Source organism: Zosterops lateralis, assembly GCF_965231275.1.
Source record: "Zosterops lateralis genome assembly, chromosome: 1".
NCBI lineage: Eukaryota > Metazoa > Chordata > Aves > Passeriformes > Zosteropidae > Zosterops > Zosterops lateralis.
Genome location: NC_139762.1, coordinates 135,925,504 through 135,944,223, shown reverse-complemented (window position 1 = coordinate 135,944,223; position 18,720 = coordinate 135,925,504). Strand labels below are relative to the sequence as shown.

Here is an 18,720-nt window from a genome sequence, read left to right as displayed (position 1 = left end):
GCGCCGCGCTGGGTGGATAGGGGTCCGCACCGGGGTACAAGACTCCCAAATCCATGCTGATGCAGCTTTCAGTCCAGCATTTTATAGGGTTTTTCTGCCCTTAGGCAGTCCAGGTGTCCAGGATGGGCTGAATAGTCCGAATTTCTTTTCGATGGCCTTCCTGGATCTCGTCAAGTCTCACTGTCCCATTCCGGGAAAGCTCTTTCTTATGTCAATTTCACGGGTTAGTCTTATGCTGATTTCATTTTGCTTGTTGTGCCAGAGAGTTGATGAGAGATCGCCAGAGAGTTGATGAGATCGGCATCGTCCTCACGAAGGAATTTCTCCTTGCATTGGCAAGGAAGTGATTCTTATCGAGGTTGGCCAGTGTCTTTGTCTAGTTTGATGATGTTCATCCTGTCTTTGCAACTGAGATTGGGAGGCTGGGGGGGAAACGATTAGCCCTATACTGGATTTCACAATTTTTATTAACATTATTCCCATTACACATCAGATTATTATTTTATACACGAATTTTTACCCGAAATTTATCACAGTGAATGTTGTTGTGACATTACACCTTCCACACCACAAAGAGAGAGCAAGTCAGGGGTACCTGGGTCAGAAGTGCCTACAAACATTTAAATCCCTACACAAACTGAACAGGAGCTAGCATTAGGAAAAACTGCACAAATGGATAAAATTATCAAATATTCCAAACAAAGAATACAGTATTTCATCAGATTACTAATTTTAGCCTGAAATTGGGTCTTTGGGATCTTTGTGACTTGGAAGAGGTTCTGTCAATGCTTACTAAAAGTAAAGGGTGATTGTCTTCAGCATCACACAACCCTTTGCCAGCAGAGAATAATTAAGTTTTTTTCTATTTTAGCCCCAAGGTTCAACAGAAAACTCAATGGAATTTCCAGAACATCTTCTACGCTGTCCAAAAGTCCAGAGAAGTGCAACTAAAATAATGAAGGGAGAGAGCAGGAGCCTTGTGAAGGGAATCTAAAAAGGCAGGACTCCAGACAAGAGCTTGAGCAGTACTTACAAGAGCCACGAGAATGGATAAACTGATGTTAAAACATTCTCTAGAAGTCTCTAATGCAGTAGATACTGAAGAAACATAAGGACAGGCTGTAGACAACAGTCATGCTCACACAGTCTCCTGCGAGAGTCACAAGTAGGAGATAGTGTCCAAAGAGACTGAATCACTGATGGGATTTTTTTTTTTCCGCATAAAGAACATCCATAAAAGCTTTACTTTTTGCTTGTTAATGAAGCTGAAATACAGAATTATGGAAGGCTTTGGGTTGGAAGGGACCTTCGAGATCACCTCATTTCAACCCTGCTATGGGGCAGGGAAACCTTCCACTATCCCAGGTTGCTCCAAGCCCCAATCCAACCTGGCCTTGGACACTTCCAGGGATCTAGGGGCAGCCACAGCTTCTCTGGGCAACCTGTGCCAGGCTCTCACCACCCTCACAGGGAACAATTTCTTCCTAATATTTAATCTAAACCTTCTGTTTAAGGTGATTCCCCCTCATCCTATCACTCTTTTTGAAAGTCCCTCTCCAGCTCTCTTGGAGCCCCTTTAGACACTGGAAGGGGCTCCAAGGTCTCCCTGAAGCCTTTTCTTCTCAAGGCTGAACAGCCTCAACTCTCCTGGTCTGTCTCCATAGCCAAGGTGCTCCGGCCCCATGACCAACTTAAGTGTCCTTCCCTGGGCTTCTTCCAAACGTCAAATATAACCCTCGGGGCTTCCAAAAAGTTCAGATGAAAATACAGATACACAGCTGTGGCAGCTTTCTCACAGACTACATTTATCAAGTCAACAGATGCCAGTGCAAGATGACGATTTCCAGGTTTGGAAAAGCCTGACATCAAGTCAGAAAACTAAAAGTTAAATAAGGTTTTTATTACAGAACAAATCAGAATAATAAACAACCCTACTGAAAAAGTCCATCTACGAACACATCCAAAAAGCCTACAGTGTATATTCTGATCCTTTAAAGGGTTCATGTAAGTATATTAAAAAAAAACCAAAACGACAAACACCTAAGGAAATTAAAGATGCCCCATCACTCAGGCCACATTTTTAAAGTTTGTTTGAAAAATATTTTCTTGCACACAGTTGAAGTTCTCATGTATATTTTAACATCCAAATATCATTAAAGGAATTTGCCTGGTTTCTGAGACATGCCCATGTTAGAAGCAACGAAACCTGATACATGATCATTTCTGAAGAGTTTATTTGTACAGAGGTTTGAGTTAATTCTTCAAAGGCAAGTGAGTTGTCACCAGAGGCCACTTCACCAACTTAATAATTTGTCCTTGCTGCTGCCAAAGCTGCAGAACTTGCTACCCCTTTCCTCCCTGCCAAGAGCTTCCCCACTCACTCTTCCCAACCACAGAGCCCTTGATTCCCTCCGAGTCCTCCTGCTACTGCTGCTAAAATGATTTTTGTATTGCTTTTACACATTGAGACAGAATAAATCAGTCCGGGCTTATTTATTTCTGGTTTTAGTTGGAGTTTAGTTTTTCTTGGGGTTCACAGTCTAAAACTGACCCTTCTAAGCCTGTGCTGCTAAACTATTAAATAACATTTACTGATTTTCAATGCCTGGTCAAGATAGTGGTGAAGAGGAAAGACAAAGAGTGGGGGAAGAGAATAGGCAGGAAGCAAAGAAGAACTATTCCATTGCATTAATTCAAGAAGGCAAAAAAAAATTGGTGAAAATAATAGTATTACAAATTCAAATGAAATTACCACCTTCAACCTTCCACTTATCAATTATTGGCTGGTACCCAGACAAGTTTGCCCGACTAAATGGACAGATGTGAATAAAAAGACCAAGAATCTTTAACAGGGGCAGAAGTTGATAAAATTCTCCGGGAACAGGATAGACAAGTAAGGCTTGTTTGCATCTGATACAAGGAAGCTGATGAGCACCTGTAATTTGCACCAAAATCAACAAAATAGCTGATCATTGACCATCATGGCACCATCCACAGGTCTCCAGCCAGGCACAGGAATTTAGAGAGGTGATAAGAACTTTTAACAGGTAATGAATGAGGTGCTTCTCTTCGGCCAGAGACCATTTGAACACACGGCAGAACAAGTAACTACAGTGAAATGTAAAGGAAAAGGTTAATCTGAGATATTGCCTGGCACAGCCAACGGCAGCATAAGCACAACTAACCTCTAATTATTTCCCATTATTTTGCAAATGTCAAAGTATGGTCTTTAAAGATGCTCGGCATTTGTCAGAAACATGATTTCATTACATTTTAATCAGCTGCAGAATATTTCACTGAGCAAGTGAGTTTCATGACAGGAATCCGACAAGAAAAGCCCACTTAAAACGCAGTTATGTTCTTCTGTCAAAGACAACACCACTCAGAGGAAACATCTGAGACATTAAGAGTTAATACGATTTGCTCCGAAGAAATGAGCTGCAAATGATTTTCACACTCCAGAAGGAAATTAGTTTTCCCACTTTAAGAGGTGAACAGAAGAACACTTTGCTAATAACAAAGAAGAGTACGGAGCAGCATACTCGATGAGACTTCATGGTTTACTCTGCCCCTTTAGGCAAAATAAATGAATTTTAATAAAATAATAAAATAAAGATCAAGCCCCTAAACAAACAGCTACAAGATACTATATTCCACTTACTGCAATGCTACGCATTCAGAAAACTTTAAGAAAGAGCAAATTGTGATTCATTAATAGGCAACACTAATTCCTCATTTAAGATGTCAGTTAACAGCGACTGAAAGCATCCCTGTTCCATCCTCCTCTGTGGAAAATATATTTTTCACAGCAAGGACTTGAGCTGCACAGACTGTGACACCTGGAGCAAAGTGAGACAGGCACAGAAAAGGCGAAGCTGTAAGAAAAAGACCGTCCAGGAACAGATCCCGGGGGTGTCTCCACTGCAGGAGCGGCAGCACAGCCCACCCCCATCTCCCCACTCATTTTAATCATCCCCTGCCACGCTAAAGGTCAGAAAGCTCCATTTCTTTCAGGACTTCTTCATTAGACTTGAGGTTTCTGCAGCCAACTCGAACTGTGGAAGACTTTTCTCAACATCAGTGCAAGCTTTTTTTTTTTTTTAACTAGACAATTCAAGATTCTTCATTGCTTTAATTCATCAAAAGAAACGGTTTGGAGATGTAGACAACTAACACCAAAATTAAACATAATCTTGGTTCAGTTTGTATTTACTTCACTTTTATGATATGTAAGGTAATTTATTAAAAACTTCTCTTATCCATCTTCCCTTGTGTATTGCAATTCAGTCTTAGCATTAAAAAGGACAGGACTTGAAAAAAGTCACACCTATTTCCATGGTGTGTCTGTCTTCATTGTTAAGTTCTGTCACCTGCAATAGCTGATATTAAGAAAAAACAACCTAAAATCAGAGTTGCTGCTTTTATAAACTGGACAAACATTCAGAAAATAAATGCTAAATACTTCTTTCCTCATTTTCCAGATGTAAGACATAAATTTAAAACTGGATTTGTTCTTTCAGAGTCTAATTTAAAAAAGAAAATAAATTGCTCTACAGCATATATTAAACATATGAATTGATCTTGATGCTTTAAAAGGCATTTAGCAAAGATGTATACCAATATAAGGGATTTACAAAGAAATTATTTTGAATAGAATTTGTCAATTCTTATAGGACATCTTGCAGGAGAGTCCTAAATTCCATTTGTTTGTTTCAATGCAACAAAATTAAGATTAAAGGAAGATAACAAATTATGCTGGGAGTATGCCTATGAACATGTTGTTTTGACAGAAAGCTCTGAACTTATAAATAAAGTTATTATAACATTTATATAATCTTCTCTTACATGCTAAACAAAACAGTTCACAGTGATAAAACAAACAGCACCTCTGTGGTCTGAAAGGAAAGAGGAAAAAAACCCCACGAAGGAGTAATTATTAAAGCAAAAAATAATAGTCCATCTAAAAATTCAGTGCCAAATTACACTGTACCTCCAATGTCAAAGAAAATACAGGCCGTAATTAACAAATCCACAACCTAAAGTGTTCAAGCTCCACCTTTCCTCTTCAGCAGGGCCTTAACTGCGCAAAGCAACACCCACCCCTATGGATTTCCATCAGACTGGAACACACAGAGGTGCTGATGGTGGTGAGTGCTGGAATACCTGATGCAGATGGATGAGGAAGGAGGAAACATTCAGCACCTCAAAGGACCCGGCCCTATAAAACCTGCCCAGTCAGTCACAAAGGACACATTTTATGAGCAACTTTATTGCAGTGCAGGAAGTTGTCCTTGTGAGAACAGAAGGGCACAGCTCATGTCCCACCTACTGCCTGATCTGAGAGAGACTTTTCCTAGTAGAGAAAAGAAATAAACCAGCACATTTTTATTCCCATTTACAACAAAACTGGAGCACTGTTAATAATGTGAGTGCAGACGGGATATACAGAGAAAGTCCTAACAAGAGAAGGAAAAATATTCAAGGATGTCATGGCAATAACCTACAAAAAGTTACAGATTAACTCCTGTATGATTATTCCAGGGGTGAAGCATCACATGTGCCACAGACAGAAACAAAACTGAAATTCATTATAATTGCCACACTAGGGAAAGGGAATGACTCCTCCTTCCCAAAACGTAGCATTATTCCAAAAAATCACAACCTCTTGTTTATGCTCCTACCACTGAACAGGAAAATACTCACTAGATTGAGGCATCAGTGACTGATTCATAAAATAAAATTATTATTCTTGGCAGACATAAAAAACTATTTCAAGTTGATGTTTGGTGTTCTCCCTCTTGATTTTATGTCTCCAAATACTGTGCTCATATTGAACTCTCCTGAATTTCCCAATACCATGCTGAAGAAAGAGAAGCTTTATAACTGCAAGTTTCAAAGCTGCCTTCATTTCTCATTCTCCTTAAGATGCACAAGCCTTTGCAACCACAAAAGTAACCTGAGACACCTGAATGCAAAAATCCTTCAGCCTGTATTTTTGACCTCTGTGTACACGGAAATACAGACCCAAGTATGATCCCATCTTACAGCCAGCTTCAAGTATGAGAATTTTCCCCATTTTCATGTTTTCTTTCTTGTTCGTGAGATATTTACAGTCAAACCCTCCCACTGTGGTTTATTTTACTTTGGCTTGACTGTGATTTTAACATTAAAAAAACAAACTAGAGATAAATCTGGATTAAACAGAAGTGACCGGTTGCCATTGCCTTTCTCTACTGGATAAACATTAAGTGTGTTTTAACTTGCCAGGCTTTTCCTACAGGATGAAACAGGAACTGTGAACATGTCCTTGCTGTGTATCCAGGAGTATCCAGGGTGTGCTTGTTCCTGGTTTCAGATAATTCTCATTTCTACCTCGTTCCCACTCTCATCTCCAGCAGTCAATGCTCCCTCCCAGACAGAAAAAGCACAACTGTTTTCTCTTCAAATTTTAGGAATGAAAAATTTCAGAGATTCCAGATTGATTTCAGCATAAGCAATTAAGGACTTGGATAATCCTGACTAGAAGACTTTCTGAAGGAGGGTTTATCACAGAAATTATTTGGCAGTCACAGTGACAGCAAGTGCTTCTGCTCCTACTGCAATACCTTGGTTTTCATCAGTGTGGGACACTGTACTTAAACTGCACAAATGTATCACAGCCAGAGCTGGGAGAAGTGAGCTGTGGCAGAGAACAGCATTATTCCAAATGCATTTTTATTGCACCTCTAGACCGACAAAAGATATTTAAATTATATTTAGATATGCAAATTTGGTACTTCAAACATGAAGTCCAACATTATTGGTGAATACAGGTCACACAGTTTGTTCCAGGATAACTAAATTAAGGCAACCAAAACCAGCAAAAAGTTTGTTCAGTATCACGTAAAACCAGAACCTATACAAACACCAAAATCACTCTGGAAGGAAGAAAAGTAATGGATATTTTCCTAGTGAAGAACTGATGATGCCTTGCATTCATATATTCAGTTTATATATCCTGTATCTATGAAACAGTATATATATTATATAATATACTTTATATTTTATATTATATACCCTACGAAATACTATGTCTATGCATTTTAAAATATGTAAAAGTAAAAGCAAAAGATTGAAGGGGCAAATCTTTCATTTCAAGGACAGAACAGGAACAAGGAAGAAATTCTTTAGTGTGAGGGTGGTGAGGCCCTGACACAGATTCCCAGAGAAGCTGTGGCTGCCCCATCCCTGGAAGTGTCCAAGGCCAGGTTGGATGGGGCTTGGAGCAACCTGGAATAGTGGAAGGTGTCCCTGCCCATGGCTGAGGGGTTGGAATGAAATTATCTTGGAGATTCCTTCCAACTCAAACCATTCTGTGATTCTATGGCATCCTCCCAGCTCTGTGTAAGAAAACTCCAGGCATTAAGTCCTCGCAATTATAATCAGAACAAAATCCCCTTAATTTTAGGTTCAGAAACACATGCAGAACAGCCCACATTCTGCTAAACCTGGTTAGTTGGTAAACATTAACTTACCGACCTGACAGGCACCACCTCTAGGTGTTCATTCCACTTCTGTGCCAGAGGACACTGACTGGAACAGCTTGGGGTGCAAATCTTAAATTTCTTTGCTGCTCTTGTGATGAACATGACACAGGAATCAGCCCTGAACTGGGAACAGATGCACAACTCCCTGTCACTTAAGCAGTGCCTTTTCCCTCTGGGAAGGGGCTGGTATGGATATCTGCAGCACACACATGCTCCTATTTGACAGGTATAGCCATATACAACCATAAATCAGAGACCTTTTAATTCTGCCAGGGTGAATCACGACCGCTGCAATCAAACACCTGAATGGACAAAAAGCTGCTGTTCAAGTACCTGGCAATGCAATTTGTTGCATGGGAATCATTTGTTACCATCAAATTGAAAAGATTGCTGTACTCCAAAGTATCTTTGTTGCAATTCTTCAGATTATCTTGACCCATCATCCTGACACAGCAGAGACAAAACCCCCTTTGAGCTGAACCGACTGAGATCTCAGGAACATGATTCCTACTATCTTCCCATACCAGCACAGATTGTGGCTGTGTTGCAAACATATTAACAGAAAGGCTGTGAGAAGAGTTTAAATCCTATTGCCCCTTATCTTCCAAAATCATCTAAGAAGCTACAGAACACACCCTTCTCCTTCCCAGAAATAAAGATGCAGCAGGACCGCAGATCATTACTCACCCTGTGATCACTTATGATGAAAACGTTCCTTGCTCCAATGACCTTTATATGGATGTTAAAGGAGAAAACTAAAACGGTATGGGAATTCATGACCAAATACTGGCAATTAAGTGATTAATTTTGCTTCATCAAGAGGTATTGTTCAAATGAGGAAAGTCTGGTTTTACTTTTAGTTCTACAGCACACCCAACTTAAGTTAAAAGTTCAGCTTTTGGTCTCAAAATACCACACTTCATTACACTCATCCCCTGCTGATGTGACCCTGCACAGGACATCACTGAACAATATTTACTCGAGGAGACTTAGGCCATGGAAAAACCTGTTTCTTCTTAGACATTTCCTTGGTAAAGCAAGGGACAATACTTCATTTGCAGATCCAATTTAAACAGAAAGCACAACCCCCCAGTGCTTGCTGTTATGGATCTGAAATCACTGGCAGGAGAAACATGACTTCAGAAAGCAGTGACAGTGCTTGGGGAAAGGATTAAGCAATCTCCCTTCTGGCAAGGTAACAAACCTCGGTTATCAAATAAATAAATGAACAAAAAGGAGTTTGTTTACAGGTTATTTTTAATGAAAATACACAGGAGGATTTAATACACACAGAAATGCTTTTCTTAATGTCTATGCTAAGCTACATTAAATATCAGAAGAGGACAGTGCTACCCTCTTTCCATATACTAATAAATACAGAATCACCCAGTGCTGGGCAACCACCAGTTACCTCCACACATCAGCAACCCCAGCCCTTGACAACCCATCAGGGAAAACTGGCACTGGCAGTTCCCAACATAGATTCAACAGGAGACACTGCAGTGATCTCATTGCTTCTGAATGATGATGGAATCTTAATAAATGATACAATATTTCTGTAAGTCCTCTAATCAAATACATTTATGATGTCCTGTACTTAAGCTTCTTTTAATGTAAGATTTACAAAGATATTTCCTTATGTCTGGCTTTCGTTTGTTGTGCCAGGTTACAGAATTCAGCAGCTTGTACAGGCTTCCTTCCCTACTGTATTGTTATAGTGTATATAAATCTATAGTGTATATATAATCTCTAATGTCTCCAGTTTTTAGTAACTCCATGAACAAATACACATCAGGTCATGAATTTAGGAATACTAGCGAGGGGTTTTTTTCCAGACAATTAATGAAAAGTATATACTCTTTGCTAGCACATCAAAATTTTTACAAGACATGAATTTGCAACCATTCTATTTCAGCAACATTACAGCAAGTGAAGGATTGAGACAACCTAATACGTTCCTTACAAATATAAAACCAGCCACAAAAGCTAATTTCAGTACCATAGTCCTACCTATAAAAGCCACCAAAAGAGACATTGCCCAATGAATTGCATTTGCTAAAAATACAAAAACAGGTAAAATATCATCTTTAATATCTAATGTTGAAATACTACAACTGTTGCCAGGCTAACTGGGCAAGGCAAATTATGCATGGCTGTAGATGTGTTTTACATACAGAAAATAAACACACAAAAAATCACAATGGGACCTGTGATAAATTTCAAATATAAACTGAACAAGAAAGCGATTAGGGCTATAAACTCCCGGTTAACTTTTCTGCTTAATGTATCATTTCCAACAATGAAGCAGTGCCAACTTCCACACTTTGCTCTTAGACCTGTTTTCTAATGCTTCTTTAAAAGGATATTTGAAACATTTTGTTTTCCTTACTGAAGTTTTAGGGGTTTTTTTCCAGGCAGCTCAGAATTTAATTCCGAGCTGGTTCACTGGCTCATTACCAGGTGCTACAATTGATAAGATCACACATCTCCATTACCCAGGGAACGCCAAATGCTCCCCCCAGCCCCTAAAACAATCACTTTCCTTTCTTGGAAAAATATCTCAAGCTGCATCTTCCATTCCAGTCGTCTTTGAATGTGGAACAATCAGCCCAGTGGGAATGCAGCAGACTCCCGGAGCTGCAGAGTTCCTGTATTTTTAAGAATATTGAGCTACCACACGCTGTGCTGTAACACTGAAGGGGAGAATCCCCCTTGCTTTTCCAGATTATTTTCCACCTTTAAATATATACAGGCATATCAGGAATATGATACTCTAAGCAATTCAGTCCAGTGGAAGGTGTCCCTGCCCATGGCAGGGGAGTTGGAACTAGACAGATGATCTTTAAGGTCCCTTCCAGCCCAAACCATTCTGTGATTCTATGAACTTTTTTCAACTGCCTTCGAAAATTAGTAGTTTGTTGAGACTTGCATTATTTGTCTTCTTTCTACAAAAACCTCCAAAAAAATTCAGGAATTGAAGAGATGCTTTTTATGGTTTGCAAGTCTCACAGCTCAAGAAGCTGGAACGGTATTATTAAGTTTAACAAAAGTTTAGGCAAGATTACCATTCAGAAGGAAATGGCCAATATCGACAATGTAGTCAGTTAATTTAACAACAGACTGTCAAATGACCAGACTTCCTAGTTGTAGTGCCCTCAGACGCCAAGGAAGAAGCACCTAATGTCACTCCTAAACTACACCTATAGATCAACAAAAAATGCAAGAGCAGGTGCATTTAACTGAAGCTCACAGAGAACATGCAGCAGAACACCCAGACAAACAGAATGGCTTTTTTCCTTTCTGATACACAAGAACAATTATATTTCCATGTCACATATACAATGTCCGTGTCAAAGAAGCAGGATATCTTGCTTTAGAGATTATTCACCTGCCTACAACCTTCATAATATCAGCAATTTCCCTTACTCCATTTTGTATGACTGTGTCCCTCTCAGTGATCACCTATCACCTAAAATCCTGAGGGTCTGTTGGATTGAAAGTTATCACTCTTAGCTAAACAGCAGAAATACATGACATGGAGATGGAGAAACAACTCTGAACTCTTATGCATCCGTCTTGCTTATACTCAACACACGGCCAACAGGTCTCATCTGAACACACCCCCTGAATCAGCAGGGCTCACCAGACAATAAACCCACAACATTTAGTCTGGAACTGCTTCTCTCTTTAAAAAAAGATTGCAACATTTGTGATAGGGCAAAACTCCTTCCCAGCAGATTAAATACATTTCACAACACAGACAGCTTTAAATTTTTAATATTTCTTTTAATCAGGACAAGGTTTTTGACTGAACTTGGCTTAATTACTTTAAGCCAGTATAGATTTTCCATATTAGTTTGAAGGGCTGGGTTCAAGGACTGTGATCACTCTGCACTAACAACTCATAGCACACACTGAACTACATCGATTAATTGTTCAAAAATTAGTTAACAGAGCTCTTCTGGAAGATATTCAAGAAACCCCCTTCTCCGTAGGGTGGATAATTCACAGACCTATATCAGAGCTGCCCAACTACCCTTGGCTGTCACGTTTACTCTGCTGTCACCCAGTTATTGTGTAAGGTTAAAATGGCAGGAACTCACAGGAAAAAAGTTCACCAGCAAAAGTATCTAAGTCAAAGTGCAATACAAAATACTATTAATGATCTCAACAAAGGTCAGAGATGTTAGTGAAAAGTTTTTCACGATCCATGACGACTTTCTAGTCTGCTATTGCAGGCAGAAAGGAAACATCCCTTTATGATACCAGCACAAAGTTTCAGCACTAAGCTGGGAAAGGAGTAATGATTGTTCAGGGATCAAGACACTCACTTCAGCATCCCCTGAAGTTGTACCTGAGCTTCAGGACGATTATTCCACAAGATCTGACATTTTAAGTTTCAAATTACTTAATGAGAGGGAGGAAGCAGCCAAAAACCTATTACTCCTATCCTGACTAAAGTAATACAGACTTACTGAGAAGAAATATGCCAGCAACACAATACACATGTCATTCACCCATCAGAACACCCTCAAATCTGGAATGTGCAGATCCAGACTAAATTATTCAATTCAATAACACTACTTAGATTAGATTTAGATGTGAAGAGGAGGCAAAAAAGCAACAACACAGATTTACACAAATACTTTCTAAAGCAAGCAAATACCTTATTCTCTGTAGCAGTCCTACAGACAGAGCCACAGAATTGGCTGCAATTAGGTCATCCCACGCTATCGTTAAGAAGATTTGACGATTTCAGATTTAAGAATGCTAAAAAAAAAGTGGAAGCTCTGTATGAACACAGACTCACTGAAATATTTCAAAGCCTTTTCAAAGAACAAACATTTGCTGAGATCACACCTGGTACAATGAAAGCTTAATCTGTCCCATTCAAAAGAGAACAGAGCACTTAGAAACAAGTTATGGATAATAAAATACACACATCAAGATCACGTTTTAAGACATTATAAAACACTTAAAACTTTTATCAGTTGTTGTTTTTTTTTTTTTTCTACAGGTAACCTGAAGCTTCAACAGATAAACCAAAGAGTCCAGAATAAAGAGATCAGAACTAAATGGTTCTCTCATTAATATATTACCTTTCTTGGACTGCAGATATCTCACAGCCCTTATCAAAGTAGGCCAGATCCGTCTCATTTCCCTAAGGTTAAGCCGGTGAACAGTACACAGAGTGATCATCGACTACGGCATGGCCACCATTCAATGACAAATATAGCTCAAGCTATTTCTCATCTGTCCTATATATTTTTTTTTTTTTTTTTTGGGAGGCTGTGATGAAGCTTTTTCTAGAAATCATCACAACTGGCAGCTGTGAAAGATCCTGGTGCCTTTGTCCTCTTATGCAACTCCTGGTGTCCCCCTTCTCCCCCCAGCAGGAATAACAAGAGATTACAGGGCTGCTCTCCGGGTTTTGGGGCAGAGGGGATGGACAAGCATCTTCCCTGAAGTTATGTTCTGAGAACGCAGGCGAGCAAAGGAAGAGGTGGGATCATTTTTAATTCATTTTAATCGCTGGAATGAGTGGGGAGGAATCAATAGCTTTTATCACGGCCCAATGCAGCCATCCCCCGTCCTGCTGGGGGCTCCCTCTGGGACTGGAGTAGGGGGCAGAAATCGATACCTAAATACTAAATAGCTTGAACAGCAGACGGCAAAAACTTGCCTTTGCTTTCAGAAAATTCTTCCCTACTTTTAAAAGTTACTTTCTGGGAGGTACCTTCATCCTGACCCTTGCAATAGTCCAAAGAGATGAATCCCAATTTCATCTAATACTTTTGTAATACGATTTATGACACACAGATCTGGCATTGTTGTTACCCCTTGACGGTAAACAAGTTTTACTAAAAGCAAAGGACACTCTGTTTTAGCTTTGTTTCCCGCTACCGTTACTCATTGTTTACTAACTATTATTCCCCAGTGAGCTGACAGGTTCTCCACTTCATGACACCAGGGTGTGGTGTTCCAACTTCTCCCATTTCTAAGTCTGTGTGCTACTATAATATGTCAATGTGTGGCAAAGACTAGTTGAGCCTGACTATTTCTGAAAGGTGCAGAAAGCAGGCAAGACAAAGTCAGTGTAAAATACTTCTTCCTGTGTCCTCCTAATCACCAGATAATAAAAACTGTAAATAATTTTTTTTTTTTCAAGACAACTAAGCAGAAGCTATGCCTATCAAATCCTTAGCTCAAATACGTTTGCCCTGAACTTGTGAAGTAAGCGGCTGTCCGTGACCCAAGATCACGGTGACGCAATACTTCACTGCCAGCTTCTCTTCCAAAAAAGAAAGTACATTGCAATGAAAGCAAGCACGAGGAAAGTTATGCTTACAACCAGCAACAGTCAACTTTTTACAATTGTTTTCCATCTAAGGAAGATGGGATTCTTTGGCTACTAACAGAATTTCGACCTTAATCCCTGTACACTCACATCCACAACTCCAATATATAACTGACGTCCAGATATCAATACTGGATATTAATGTTAATGTCTTGGGGCGCAAATTAAGATTATCAAGTGAGTAACTTTCCCATGTCCATCTAACTATTGTTAAGCTTCAATTTCAAGTCCAACCCTTCTCATTGCAATAAATCCACGCTCTGTGGCTACTTATTGTCTCAGTTTGGAGGTGGTTAATAGGGGTGGCAAATTCGGAGACATCAAGTAAAAAGATGTGAGTCTTCCACTGTAAACGCTCCCTACGATCAGGATCAGACACTTCAAAACTGCTCCTTCTAAAAGGTCAGTGAAAGCAGCATCAGCCTCGCAGTGCCTTCAAAATACAAAGATCGCAAACAAAGCGCTCAGATCCTCACATCAGTACAAGCACAAACCAAACAGCTCAAGCCCTCTTTTTATTTCAAATCATTCTTAAAGGCAGAGAGAGAGAGAAAAAAAAATCGCGAAGCATCCCAGCTGTCAGGTGAAGCAGCTCCTGCGGAGGGGCAGCTCCGCACTGCAAGCGCATGACCGGAATATTTTATTTTCTAGCTTGGCTTTGAGAGAAAAAAACCCCACAGAACCACAGGTGGTAAAACGTTAAATTAAGAGCGAGAGGGAAATACATACAGATATAGATACGTAAACATATCTACACACACACAGAGGCACAGACATAGATAAAAGGTGTGAGTACCTTTAGCCCAGCACACGGGGAAGGGGCTGCAGCCGCTCCTCTCCATGCAGCCCGCACCTACCCGCCTCGGGGGCTGCTGCCCGGCCACCTCCAGCAGCCACATACACGGGGCGCGCTCGATGCCGCCGGCCCCGGCACACAATGTCCCGATTCAGCGCTCCGGGCTCCGGGGGGAGAGAGCTGGAGCCGCCTGGCCGTGCCGGATCCCGGGCAGAGGAGGGAGCCCTGGCCCTCGCCGGGGCGGTGCGGCTTCACCTGGCGACGAGGGGAGCGCGGTGCTCGCCCGGGGCTCCAGCGCGCTCCGCAGCGGGGAAACCGCACCGCCGCCTCATCTCCCCCCGCCCCGGAGCATCAGCCACCTCCTCGTCCTCCTCCTCCTCCTCCTCCTCCCCGGGAGCGGTGCCGAGGCGGAGTGAGTCCTGCGGAGGAGGGCGGGCAGGGGCGGGAGGCGATTACCCGGCTGCCATTAATATGCTAATCCCCGTCTGCTGCCCGCGCCCGGCAGGCTCCGGTTCACCCTCTGCGCAAAGACGGAGCAGAGCGCTGGATGGAAACGCTGCCCGGGCCGGCCGGCTGCGGACCGGCCTCGCTCCCCGCCGCTGATGTTCCTGTTCCCGGCTCCCCGCACCGCCCCTTCCCCTGCCGCACCCGCCTTTGGCCATCGCTTTTACACATTTGCTGTGGTGTACCTTATCGACACAAGCGCCAGGAACCCTAAAGGCGCAAAACTTTACTCTGAGCCCACAGGAACTTCCCCAAACTTCAGCAGGAACTGAGGTCACACCCTCCAGCAGCACTTGCCTCACTCCACGAGATTATGGATAAACAACCCTGGCAGTGCTGCTCTGCCCTCAAGAATGAATATCGCAGCCCACGCCAGTCCTTCCTCAGTGCCACATCCAACCCCCTCCAAACCCGGGGCTTCTTTATTGATTTCTCATCAGAAGGCAAAGGTCACCTCAAACGTTCACCCCAGATGGGGAACGGCCTTTGTTTCTTCTTAACTTTGCAGCACCTAACATCAAAACTGCTTACGGTTTTCTTTTAAAATGGTGAGTATAAATAAACACTGCAAAAGCCCATGTTTATAATTATCACATATCCAGGCAGAGTGTGTATATGGATATAAAGCAAATAACCGTTTTACTCACAGCAAAGTACTTCACAAAATTATAAATAACTGATTCAGCTCGAATACGTATTAAAAGCAACAAGAACAAGACTCACACATCATTAAAGCTCTTTACATATTCCACGGTAATCTCTTCTCGCTCCCAGCCCTCAGCAGTAAGGCGTGAGGCTTATCCAAGACTAGAACCAAAAAGGAATTAATCTAAAGCCAGCAGCCTTCAACTTAACCTATCTGCCTACTTGTAGCAGCATGCACTTGTCTACAGCATATGTTTAATTACCATTCTTTACTGCCATCTCATTTCTCAATATATTGATTGCAGAATTAGTGGTGTATGTCAAAATTGTCGATTAAAAAAAAAAAAAAAAGAAAAAAAAAAGGAAACAGCAACTGCATTTAAGTATTGTCTGCTTCTCTATTTAAACGAGAAAAAATATTCACTGGAAAAAAAAAGAGAGAGAGAGAGAGATTAGGCCACAAGCAGGCCCATCAGATGTTCTGCATCACTGCTCAGGCACAAAGCTCTTTCTGGGGCTGAAGAAAGCCAAAGGGAACTGAAGACATGCCTGGGTGCCTTCCTCCCCCCACCACAAAGTTCTCCAAGCCCCTCAGTGCTGCACACACAGACAAACGCTTCCAGCGACAAGGTCGATTATATTTACCTTCAACAATAAAGCAAAACATGCTACAGTAATATTTAAACCCCAATTATTGCAGTTGTGTGGGTACAGAAGGGGCACAGACAGGCTCAGTGTCTCTCTGGTTCATGCTGCAGTGGCAGGGCAGGAAAGCTGCTTTTGCACATCCAGCTCTGCCATGGGCTGCCTTGGTGACCTTGAGCAAGCCAGACTTGTTTCCTCAGAAAAAGGAAAACTGCAGATACTTCTTCAGTTTTCCTTAAGTTGGTTTGATCTGTGCTCAGGGGTGTAAACTATATTTTATAAAATGTGTTTCTTCCATAAAATGTTTTCCAGAAAAGCAGATTAGAAAAAAATATCAATGAGTAAAAAGGGGAAGGTCTAAATTAAATTTTATTCATGAAAACAAAACCCTTTAAATATCAACTGGTAAGTGCATTTCCAAGGAGATTTTTAATAAACAGAATGCGTGGACTCCGTATTCTTTACACTTTTAACAGATAAGGTTAATACAGATTATCAATCTAAGTGTCAAGAGATACTGCCTGCTCATATAATACCAGTATTATATTCATTCTGCTCAAGGACATACCTTCTTGCTTTTGTGTTAGACTACAAAATGAAGCTGAAAACTAAGTACTTCATAGCATGAGAATTTTTTAAATTCAATTTTAGAAGCTATCCAGCATTTTACACACTATGTATTTTTTCACTTAAGCCAAGTTCTTCCATGATGCTTTTTAAAAAATACTTAATATCTATTCGATACTGTAGGAAGTACACAGTATGCTCATGCTCTTCTTTCAAGTAACATGTTTTTTTTTCTGCACAAAAAAAGGCCAGAAGCATAAAATTTATGTTCTGAAGATATTCATAAACCCCAAAATTCCAAGCTGCAGGGAGGAAGCCAGGCAAGGATGGCGCAGCAGACACAGCACAAAATTAAAAACAAAACAAAACAAACAAACAAACAAACAAACAAAACAAACAAACAAACAAACAAAAAAACACCTTGAGAAATTAAATACATCTCCAGCATACTTAATATTGAGTATTTACAACATTTTATAAATACAGCTCATCAAGAGGTATCTGAGTAGCATTTATGTAAAATGATCTGTTTTAAGTAATGCCAATCAGATTATACCATTTACTGAGGTAAGGAGCATCTGTCAGAAATTAGGGCTGTGGAACAGGAGCGTTAGTTCTTGTTGTGCAAGATGCATTTGCTGAGTCACACTGATAGTATCTGTGTAGTAGTCTCTGTGTAAGTGATGATGATAACAACTATCAAAGAAAAACCTAAAAAAATATTTATTACAAAAAGAATGAATTTGTAAGTTTTTACTAAGAATATGTAGAAGCACTGGACATTTTCCTGAAGCACACATTCTAACCAGAAAAAAAGCTCAGACTACCCCAGTAACAACAGACAGGCCAAGGTCGGCTAACAAATGGCATTTTGCCCCAAGGAAATTCAAGTTAAGACTTTTCTCCTGTGACTATGATTTTGGTTGCTAAATTTCAGCCTGCTTTTAAAGACTACTGATTATCAGCATCAGCTTTTGGAATGCAAGAGGGGAGGAAAAAAGTCAGAAGTTTTAATTTTATCAAGGTGGTATTTAGTTTTTTTAATTTTCCTTTTGGTGCTGAGCCTGTCTCCTATTGATGTCGCCTTCAAAAACCACAAAGCTTTGGGGAACAAAGGGTTAAACAACAGAGTTTTGCTTTTTAATATTGTGAGACATATAAAAGGTTGCTTAATTTTTTCCGCTCAACTTTATCCAAACAAAAATGAAGATCTAAAAGGCCCATCAGACAAACTGGCAAACCTTGGCTTTCTCCACAGTTATGTCCAGAGCCGGAGCTCCTGGGCCTGTCCCAGAGATCTCATCAGCACAGAACTAACCACAGTTCCTCCCTCAGTAAGTGGCATCACTAGGAATTTTTCACATCTGTTAATATCTCTATTCATCAGATTTTCATCAAACTGGCTGGCAAGTTGGAGCACTGTTAGGAAGGGGACCAGGACAGAACCAAACAGGGAATGCTTGCCCAAGTTCCACTCCCTGAGAAACCAAACTGAACTCGGATTTGGAAACTGTGAAGCAAACAGACTTCACAGAGTCTCAAACAGAGCAGTGTTGGAGAGCAGAACAGCAATTTGCTTTTCAGTTCCTCTTCTGCAACACCTCAGCCACCAGGTGAACAGAACAGCAACAGAGATCTCCTCCAAGGGAGAAAAGAGCAGTCCGTTCACTTGTTGTAAC

At 40.8% G+C, this 18,720-nt stretch overlaps 1 protein-coding gene across 8 annotated transcripts in view; it reads right to left on the bottom strand.

Annotated features, from left to right (window-relative positions):
• Positions 1 to 18,720, bottom strand: part of PTK2 (protein tyrosine kinase 2) — a 190,405-nt gene that overhangs the window by 117,341 nt on the left and 54,344 nt on the right. For 2 of the 8 annotated variants that reach the window (XR_014591267.1, XM_083873476.1), the window contains exon 1: positions 14,681 to 14,774. The exons of 4 other annotated variants lie outside the window; for them this stretch is intronic. Coding sequence is in view for 3 of the 4 variants with exons in the window: in XM_083873476.1 (XP_083729602.1) it covers positions 14,681 to 14,726 (46 nt within the window). In the remaining variant the exon portion in view is untranslated. Of the gene's footprint in view, positions 1 to 12,625; positions 12,777 to 14,680; positions 14,775 to 18,720 lie in introns of those variants that run through there. 2 more of the 8 variants (XM_083873475.1, XM_083873483.1) reach the window with 2 other exon arrangements.